Raw genomic sequence first — 9669 nt, forward strand, 5'->3', positions numbered from 1 at the left:
CAGCCAGTGAGGCCATGAGGCAGTCAGGTGCCTCCCACGGTGTAAGGGTCCAAATCTCCTGTTGATTAAACCCAGTTTTGCTGGAACAATTAAGATCAGAACTGCCCTGGCCAGGTGGCTCGGTTGGAGCATCATCCCATTCACCAAGAGGTTGTGGGTTCCATTCCCGATTAGGGCACATACCTAGGTCGTGGGTTCAACCCCCCAGATGGGGCACAAATGGGAGGCAACTGATATATGTTTCTTTCACACTGATGTTTCTCTCTCTTCCTTCTTCTCTCTCAAAATCAACGAAAGCATATCCTTGGGTGAGGATTTAAAAAAAAAAAAAAAAAAGGGAGGGCATCTCCCAGCCCCACTTCCTACCGTCTAATAAAGAGACTTGGCCGAGATGTTTATGATCATTTAATGACTGTCCCAAACACACCTTATTGGGCTGCAGGTGAATTTTACGGTGATGGAAGCTGATGAGTCACTTGCCCAAACCACCGTGATTACTCGCCGTTTCCGGAAACCTGGGCACCAACCAGAAGGACTCGGTAAGGAACAGCACGATCACTCGGCCAAAGAGGTTCCCGGGATCCTTACGTCCTGCTCCTCCTCCCGAAGGACCTTGTCCAGGGGTATGGATGCTCGGGAGGGAGAAGGGTGGGGGAGGGGGTGTCCCACCATAACAGGGCACAGAGTGCTACGAACCCCATGCCCCGGATGCAGTAAGAAGTCACGGGGGCACAGGCCCAGGGCAGGCCTGCTCAATAAATAAACACACGATTCCCAGAAGCCACCACGGGGGTTAGCAGGCCCAGGGACACTGAGCTGCAGGGGCCACCCTCCGAGGCCCGGCCTCGGCCCACTCGCTACGTGTTGCACACCAGCACGTCTGCAAAGGGTCCCAGCAGGAGCTTGTTGAAGATGCAGCGGACCCACACCAGGTAGGTAGTGAAGGGCTTGATGTTCTCAGTGAAGGTGTGGTTCTGCAGGGCCAGGATGTAAGGCACGTAGGTGTTCTCCCCCTGCTCCTGGAGCCACACCTCGTACCTCACCTCCCGCACCTTCAGGTACTTGAGGTTCCACGGGATCTGCCAGGAGACAGTGAGGTGGGCCTCGGAGGCGCCCTGCACCGACGCCTGGCACCGCGCCTCCCGCACCTTGCCTGGGTAGAGGCCCACTGTCCACTTCTGCTTCCGCGGCCCTGGCCGGCCCTTCACCACGCGCCGGATGGTTTGAATGAGGGATGGGATGTCCACCGTGGTGTCCTGGTAGATTCGGAACAGCCACTCAGGGTTCCGGCAGCAGAGATGCCGTGGGACCTCCTGGCTCTGCCGGATACGGGCCTGCTCTGCCTGGTCCAGGTGGGCGATGCCCCCCTCGTCCCAGGGCCGCTCAGGGTGCGTGACCGTGTTCTCTGGCACCATGTTCCGCCAGGCGACATAGTGGAGGTCCATGCCAGGCAGTGTGGCCAGCGTTTTATAGGGGGTGTAGTGGTCAGGATTGACGGCGTAAGGGAAGAGCTCGACCACGGTGGCCCCCCGGGGCAGGAAGAGGGCCGTGACCAGCTGGGCCCCGTGCATGCTGACCAGCATGGAGGCGTTGCTGACCAGCCGCACGACGTCTGCAAAGGCGTGGTCCTCCAGGGACACCGTCACCGTCTTCATCTGGAACTCCTGGGCCAGCGCCAGCAGCAGCTCTGCCTCGTTCAGGATGAGCCTGTTCTGGGTGCGGCTGAAGACCAGGATGTACTCCTCGCCCAGCGGGCCCCCCGCGTGGCTCACGTTTAGCTTTTCCGTCATGAACCGTGCAAACTGCCGGATCTCGTGGCCCGAGACCAGGATGTTGGCTTTGGGGCCCTGGGGCTGGACGAAGCCGTACTGGTACCAGGTGGTGATCTTGGAGAGGCCCACAAACGCCTGGGAGAAGCACAGCAGCCGGCCCAGGGTCTTCAGCTGGGCCCGCAGGAGCGGCTGCCTGGGGCTGAGGAGCTTGTAGAGGTCGAAGTGCACGCCCTCGCCCCAGCCCTCCATGAAGAAGAGGCGGGCGTCGCGGGCCAGGCCGGGGAACTGGCGCAGCGTGTAGAAGAGGGGCAGCAGGTCGTCGTGGAAGACGTGCATGAGGTTGTCGGGGTTGAAGCGGTTGGCGATGAGGGCCACGTCCGGCACGAACACGGGCTTGGGCAGGAAGCGCAGGGCGGCGGCCGGCAGCTCCAGGAAGTTGAAGTACTGGGTGTTGTGGTCATCCACGGTGGACAGGTCGAGCAGGGCGGGCTGGAAGCGGCGGGAGCCCAGGTTGGGCAGCATGACGGACGCGTTGCCGTGGAAGAAGATGAACTCCTCGGCCTCGCTGGAGTAGCAGAGCCACTTGAAGCGGCAGATGCGGTCGGTGTGCGTGCGCCCCGTGCACACCATGTGCGTGCCGCCCTCCACCAGGCTCTGCAGGGCCTTCGGGTAGTCGATCCTCAGGGCCGCGGCCGCCTCGGGGGCCTGGCGGCCGAGGGCCAGCTCCTCCTCCAAAGCCGCTGCGCGCTCCCGCAGACGCACGTGCTTCCACAGCACCGCCGCCAGCACGGACACCAGCAGGGCGTTGAGCACGGCCGAGAGCTGCATCCTCTCGCTGCCACCTGGGGCCCTGGTGAGAGGATGGCCCCTGGTCAGTGCCGCAGGCCTGACGGGCTTACCCCATCCCTGCGGGCACCCTGAGCACCGGCTGGCAATGGCCTGCAGGAAGAAGGAAAAGACACAGCTGTTGGCACAGTCTGTCTGCTGTCGCCTCAAGCTCCTGCTGTGCGCCGGGCACTGGGCTCGGCTGTGCCCCCACTACTGTCCCCGCCTCGGCAGGGGGTCCGTGCACCATTAGGCACAATGGCAGTACAGTAGGTTAGACTGTTATTCAAAAGTACTTACTCCCGCCCGGCCAGCGTGGCTCAGTGGTTGAGCATCCACCTGTGAACCAGGAGGTCACGATTCGATTCCCGGTCAGGGCATGTACCCAGGTTACGGGCCGATCCCCAGTGTGGGGCGTGCAGGAGGCAGCCGATCGATGATTTTCTCTCTCTCCCTCTCTCTTCCTCTCTGAAATCAGTAATTTAAAAAACAAGTACTCCTCCCCACCCTTGTTGCTTCCAGGGTGCAGTACACATGTCTATACCTTGACTTTGGGCTTGGCCACATAACTTGCTTTGACCAAAAAGGAAACAATAAAGAATCAAATAAATCACTACTACGAATGACGGAATTTGGGAGAGTGGCTGAGTCATAAATTGATATTCAGAAAAAACAACATAAAGAAAGCCCTCCCTGAGGGGGGAGAGGCGGACCTGTGTGCGTAAGCCGATGCATGTTTTGCTCTGATCACAGACAAGAACGGCTTCCAGCAGAAACTAAAGCGAAAACGAGCTCACCCAGGGAATGTCAGAGAGCGAGACACCCAGGAAATGAGGAGAGGGGAGAGGGAAGGCCCACCTCCAACCTGATGGGCATCTCAGCCCCGGTACTCACATCCCTAGTGAGCATTCTGCTACCTGCCCTCTCCCAGGTGTCCCTGTGGCGAAGGCAAGCTTGGCCAGTGGGGATGTGGGAGGGGTGGCGGTTTTCTCTTAGGCCTGGAGGCCGTGTGAGCAGTAGCCAATCCACTGAGCTCAGGCCCTGGGGCAAAGCTTATAGGAACCAGGCAAAAGGGGGGTGGAGACCTTGTGGGGTGGGGGTGGGGGAGGAGAGGACCGTTTATAATTAGATGCTAAGTCCTCCCCCACCCACCCCTAAGCCATGCTGGAATGGTGTTGAAACAGGCAGGATGAATACCGAGTGGCCCACTGCGACCTTCTCCGGGCACTTCAGGTTCTGTTACCCTTTGAAGCGAAGCTTGGAAAGGGAGGTTTGCTGGGGATGGGCAGCACATTCTGCTAGAAACTGTGGTGTTAAAGTGCCTGGGTTTCTAACTTGACCACTAAGCCAGGCCGCCTGCACCAATGTCAATGGGAACAAATGCAGACACCATCCTCTCCGGGTGGCAAAGCTTGGATCCCAGAGTCCTCTCAGGACTAAGCTGCCCACAGTGGCAACAGGCCTGGCGCACACCCCTGTCCCCTTCCCCGTCTCACTCCTCCACGCCCCCGTTCATGTTTATTGGAAACCAGTGCAAGTTTCACGCCCGAATCCTTTCAGGACAAAGCATGACAGAGTAAGACTATTTTTCAAAGGAAAGGGGAAAAAAATAAAGGACTAAAAATATGCCCAAGAAAGCTCTGCCAGGCAGACAGGAGGAAGTTGCCAATTCATTCCCCCAAACTGCTTCGCTCAGCTCCTGGAGCAGCTAAATACCACCGACCGCCACGGATTCGGGGAATCCCCCTTCCAGGGTCCCACCTGTTCCAAGAGGCACTGGAGGCAGGAGTCCATGATACTGCCACACCTGCAGACACAGTAAGAGCTGGGCAACTGGGGTGGGGGTGCCACCTGCCAGGGGGCTCACCATCTGAGGCTGGGCATCTGGCACGGGGTGCAGGCCCTGCAACGGGGTGGGGTGCGTGCTGGCCAGCTCCAGGCACAGGCTCAGGTCATCCACAGGGGCCTTGGGGTCTGATAAGGAGTAAAAGCTGCAAGAAGTCTAGGCCGAGAACAGAAGGTACAGACTCACGTGCTTACTGGAACCAAGAGCCAAAGGGGAGAGTGAAGCCAGGGTGGGCTGCGTGACCCGGGGGCACGAGGGCCTGGCATTCGTCTGCTCGGGCGGCCATAGCAAAGTGCCACTGCCTGGGCGGCTTGACCCACAGACATGTCTTTTCTCAGTTCCGGAGGCTGCAAGTCTAAGATCAAGGTGCTAGCAGGTTTGGTTTCTCCTGAGGTGTCTGTCCTTGGCTTGAGATGGACACCTTCTCACTGTGCTCACATACACCTTCTCTGCGTGCACAGAAGATGAGATCTCTGGTATCTCTCCCTCTTCTCATGAGGACACTGGCCCTATCCGATCAGGGCCCACCCATATGAGGCCCTATCTCCAAATCAGTCACCTTGGGAGTTCGGGGTTCATCATATGAATCTGTGGGAACACAATTCAGTCCATAACACTACTCTGCTGGTCTTTCCAGGAAGCCAGAAATCCACTTACTAGTAAAATGTCAAATGTGCCCAGACGGTGTGGCTCAGTGGTTGAGCGTCAACCTGTGATCTAGGAGGTCACGGTTTGATTCCTGGTCAGGGCACATGCCTGGGTTGCAGGCTTGATCTCCAGTAAGGGGCGTGCAGGAGGCAGCTGGTGGATGATTCTCTCTCATCGTTGATGTTTCTATCTCCTTTTCCCTTTCTCTCTAAAATCAATAAAAATATATTTTTAAAAAAATGTCAAATGTGCTCACTTATAACTTATGGCAACTATTAAAGTTGAATGAAGATGATATGTAGGCCCGAGGGCTGGGCTGCTGGCCTCACCGAGTCCCCACCTGCAGGACAGCCAGACCAGCGGTGGGCCACTGGTCACCCCTCCAGAAGCGGGTATGGAGGCACCCGCCAGCCTCAGGCTGCAGAAGACCCAGCAGGGCCCAGGCCAAGACGGTGCCCACACGAGGTCTTACATAATTTTCTAACCCTTTTACTTCCAAGGACTGTGCCTAATTCTCGTTGAAAAGTACAGGCTTTTGCCATTGAAAAGTGTTTTTACCCTAGATACGGACTGAATTGCTAGTGCTGAATTACGGAGGCTTTCCACCTGCACTGCTGTGTCTCACACACTGTTAGTAAAGAGCAAACAAGTTCTGACAACTCAGCCGTCCTCAGAATGATCCATCCCCAACCCGCGTTTGTTGCTGGGGGCAGCATATAAAATGAGACTGGTACCATATTGCTTAAAGGTGCCCCCAAGTTAGACAGACATTTACAGGGCGCCAGGTGTTTCGAGCGGAGTATTTACCCTCTGCCAAGACGTCGGCAGCCTCCGAGTGCTCCTTGTAAAACTTCACATTTCATGGGGCAGGCGTAGTTAACACTCAGCTAAGAGTCCTCCTAGCTCCAGGACAAAGGGCAAAGCTGGAGACAGTCATCCTACATTAACAGCCGGTGACTGTGACTCGACTTCCTTATCAATACCCGGGTATGCAACACGTTCAAAGAGGGGGCCCCCAGAGAACTCGTTTGTGTGGCGCTGGCGAGTTGGGTGCTATCAGGCTCGGCGCAGGACAGCCAAGACTCCGAGGTTCTCAGCACAGGCGAGACTGTGGAGCAGGCCGAGGGGGGCCCGGCCTCGCCCTGGCTCGTCTGCATCCCTCTCACCAGCCCCCAACGCAGAAACCTTCCATCACACAGCCTGCTCCACCATCATCTGGCTTTTGCTCGGCACCGTGATCGCTTGCAAGTTAGGTGGGCCTGTGTGGTCCTCTCTGGCATCGGCGAGCAGCACGACTGCGCACCCGTGTGGCCAGGAACGGGGTTGCAAGCAGGGAACAATCCTGTGAGCCTCTGCTGAGATGCTCCAACAGGTGACAGAACATGCCGACATCCGTTTTTCTAGGTGAAACTGCAAATTCAAATAAAAGCAATTCTTACAGGGAATGCTCAGATCCCAATGTGGACACACGTCCAAGGGGCCCTGGGTCCGGTTTGAGAGGGCTGGAGCATCAAGGGGATCAGAAGACAGCTCGTTCATTGTAGGAAGCATAAAACATTCACAAAGAAGTGGGAGGTGCGTGCAGCAGCACACAGGCGCATCCCAGGAAAGTACTGGCTGGGGCTGCAGCAGCCAGAGAGGTGACCTGGAGGGCGGAGGTGGGGGGTAGGGGTGGGGGCTTTGAGCAGGGTTTTGGAGGCATTTTTCTGGCCATGGGGGATAAGATGAACAGCTCTGTTGTGTGCTCACATGTCCCCATTTGTAGCAGTGACCACTACAATCTCTGTCCACCGCAGGCATCACTGTGCCGTTATCACATCTGCCCACCAAGCAAGTGCTGAAACCACTAAGCCGTAGGCTCTTCACCCGTCCTAGGGCAGTGACGGCCAGACCCAAAGCCATGTGCAGCGGAGTGGGCCCTGCATTACAAGACAGGCAGAGCCCGGGAGTCAGGCTGCAGGGTCCCGCCTCTTCCCCAAGTGGTACGAGAACACCCGGGTCCTAACACGGGAGGCTGCCCAGGCACATCTGTGCTTCAACAGCTGCAAAGACCGGGAGCCGCCGAGTTCAGGGCACCTGTTCTGGAGCCGAGATGCCAGGATGTGAGCTCCCGGCCTGTCGCTGAGCAGCGGCATGACGCTGGGCCTAGGCCGTTTCCCCTTCTTCCTTCTGATATACAGAGGGCTGTGCATAATTAATACCTACAGGCGGCAGAGTTTGGAGAGAAGTGCACACCCATGAAGCCATCAGCATAATCGATATGCCAGAAACCTATCTATCCATCACCTCCAAAAGCTTCCTCCTGCCCTATTATTACGGTTACTTTTTGTGATAAAACACTTACGATCTATCCTCTGAGAAAACGTTAAGCATATGATAATCTATACGCGTTGCTACCTACCGGCCCCATGCGGTACAGCAACCTCTAGGACGCGGTTATTTGTGTAGCTGAGACGTCGCAGCCTTTGACTAATGCCTTCCCGTTTCCCCTCCTCCAACCCCTGGCAACCACCATCCCGTTCTCTGCTTCTGAGCCTGACGGTTTTAGATTCATCATCTAAGTGGTGTCACGTAGGACCTGTTCTTCCACGCAGAACAAACTGGGCCTCGGCCAATTCGTGACCCCTGCAGGCCGCCATCCCCTGGTCTGAAAAAGACACAATTGCACCTACTTCTCAGGGTGGTTTCATGAATTCAAAGAGACAACACAGGCAAAGCACACTGCCCGACAAGTGTCCTCATACGATTATTCTTGGTAACAGCAACGCTGTTAACAGCTCCCATCCACCGGCTCTCAAGGTTAAGTCCTTTACGTGAATCATCTCATTTATTCTTTCCTACAAACCTAAAACAGGCGTGAGCAATGTCATTTCACATCTGAGGAAGCTCGCCCAGTCGTTAAGGGAACTGCCCACGGCCGCACAGCTATGAAGTGGTGGAGCTGGCCTCTGAGCCCGGGTCTGGCTCCAAAGCGTATGATGTCATTTGTAGGTTCCCCCTTTCACATTCATCACTTCACCCCGTGGCCCCACCCCATAACAAAGAAACAGAATTTCCGGAGGATGAGGCCCAGAGATCAGGATTTTTAAAAGATTCCCAGGTGATTCTAATGTGCAGCCAAGGTTGAGAACCACTGGCTTAGAGTAGGGGTTGCCAACCAGAAGGCCGGCCGGAGAAAAGCGCAGCTGCTCGGACAGGACAGCCCACCAGCCCACCACACCGAGAGGCCAGCAGGGTGCCCACGTGGCCACAGTGTGCGGGACTTTTATTCCCATGTGGCAGGGGCAGGGGCAGGCTCAGAGAGGGCAAGTGACTTGCTGACGGGCACACAGCTAATCGCAATCAGGATCTGAACGGCCTGCACCTGCAACAGTAAACATTTGGTGCCGGAAGCCTGTTCCGTGTTCTTAGCCACTCAGTCCTGCCAAGCGCACCGGGTAACCCTACCCAGGCCCGGCTTGCTTCCCCCAAGAGGAGGTTTGGGAGTCGGTTGGCATAAACAGACCCTGGGTGCCCACCCCCAAGTGCAGGGCTCTGGCCTGCGGACCTCGGCCCCTGGCAAAGCACTCCCATCCCCGGAGGCTACCCAGGCGCGGACAGGCGGGCGCGATGGGCTATCACCGACACACAGCAGGGGCCCAGCTGAACCCCGAGTAGCACAGGGACGGGCTGCAGGCCTTCCAAGGGAGCTCGGGAGGCCAGGCCTCTTCGCACACCTCACCCGGCTCCCTGCCACCCGCGCCCCATCGCGCCATCATCTCCCAGGCCTGGGGACCAACGCCGGGTCCCGCCCGAGCTAAGGGTATCAGCGGGCACGGGCGGGCGGCGGCACCGGGACGCTGCAGGTCCACGTCCCCCGACCCCTTCCCCCTCCCGCGCCCCCATTAGCCTGCATCACACGTCCCTCCTCCGTTCTGCAAACTCCCTGGGCTCCCCTCAACCCCAGGACCCGGCGGCCCCGTGGTGCACTCTCCGGGGAGGTCCGGACGCATCCTTCCACTCCAAACCCAGGCGGGTCACGGAGCCCTCGCCAGCCCCGTGCGCGCGTCTCACCTGCGGCGGGGGCTCCGCGGGGCTGAACCACTTCCGCCCTCGCGTCCAGGAGGCTTTCTGCGGCGACAGCCTTGGCTGAATCCGGTGCCAGCCCCGAGCCGGGGAGGCCTAGGCAGGGAGCGCAGCAGCGCCGCGGCCGCCGCCCGCCGCCCGCCGCCGCCGGGCTCTCGGGTGCCCGAGGCGCGACTGCCCCACTGAGCGAGCCCGGCCAGAACCACCCGCGGAATTCTGGGAATTGTAGTTTGAATCCGAGAACACACCACCTCTTCAACCCGCGGGATCCTGGGAGTTGTAGTTCGCTCCCGGAGAGGTTGTTTTACCTGGTGTTAAGTTTGGGCAATTATGGGAGTCCTGATAATAAATTTAAATGCGAGTTAAACCAGCAACCAGATGCTACTTATAAAGTCGAAGTGAGTAATACGTTCACGTGCTTTACACAATGTACTATGACTTATGACGGGGTACTTAAATACAAAAGCACCATTCCTCTTCTGCATCACTCCAATGTTGCCAGCCTCACCCTAA

The 9669-nt window shown here is 57.7% G+C and overlaps 1 protein-coding gene across 4 annotated transcripts; it reads right to left on the reverse strand.

Moving 5' to 3' along the window:
- Positions 1-389: 389 nt before the first annotated feature.
- On the reverse strand, positions 390-9362 carry POMGNT2 (protein O-linked mannose N-acetylglucosaminyltransferase 2 (beta 1,4-)). 4 transcript variants are annotated; one of them, XM_059664539.1, is made up of 3 exons: positions 9145-9362; positions 5101-5299; positions 390-2711 (listed from the first exon to the last, which is right to left on the reverse strand). In XM_059664539.1, the coding sequence occupies exon 3, from the start codon at positions 2598-2600 to the stop codon at positions 858-860; it is 1743 nt and encodes a 580-aa protein (XP_059520522.1). In that variant the 5' UTR covers positions 2601-2711; positions 5101-5299; positions 9145-9362; the 3' UTR covers positions 390-857. The 4 variants fall into 4 exon arrangements, with proteins under 4 accessions (XP_059520522.1, XP_059520521.1, XP_059520524.1 ...); XM_059664538.1 differs by lacking the exon at positions 5101-5299; XM_059664541.1 differs by lacking the exons at positions 5101-5299; positions 9145-9362 and adding an exon at positions 5899-6262.
- Positions 9363-9669: the final 307 nt, after the last annotated feature.

This window comes from Myotis daubentonii, chromosome 14 (assembly GCF_963259705.1).
Source record: "Myotis daubentonii chromosome 14, mMyoDau2.1, whole genome shotgun sequence".
Classification (NCBI taxonomy): domain Eukaryota; kingdom Metazoa; phylum Chordata; class Mammalia; order Chiroptera; family Vespertilionidae; genus Myotis; species Myotis daubentonii.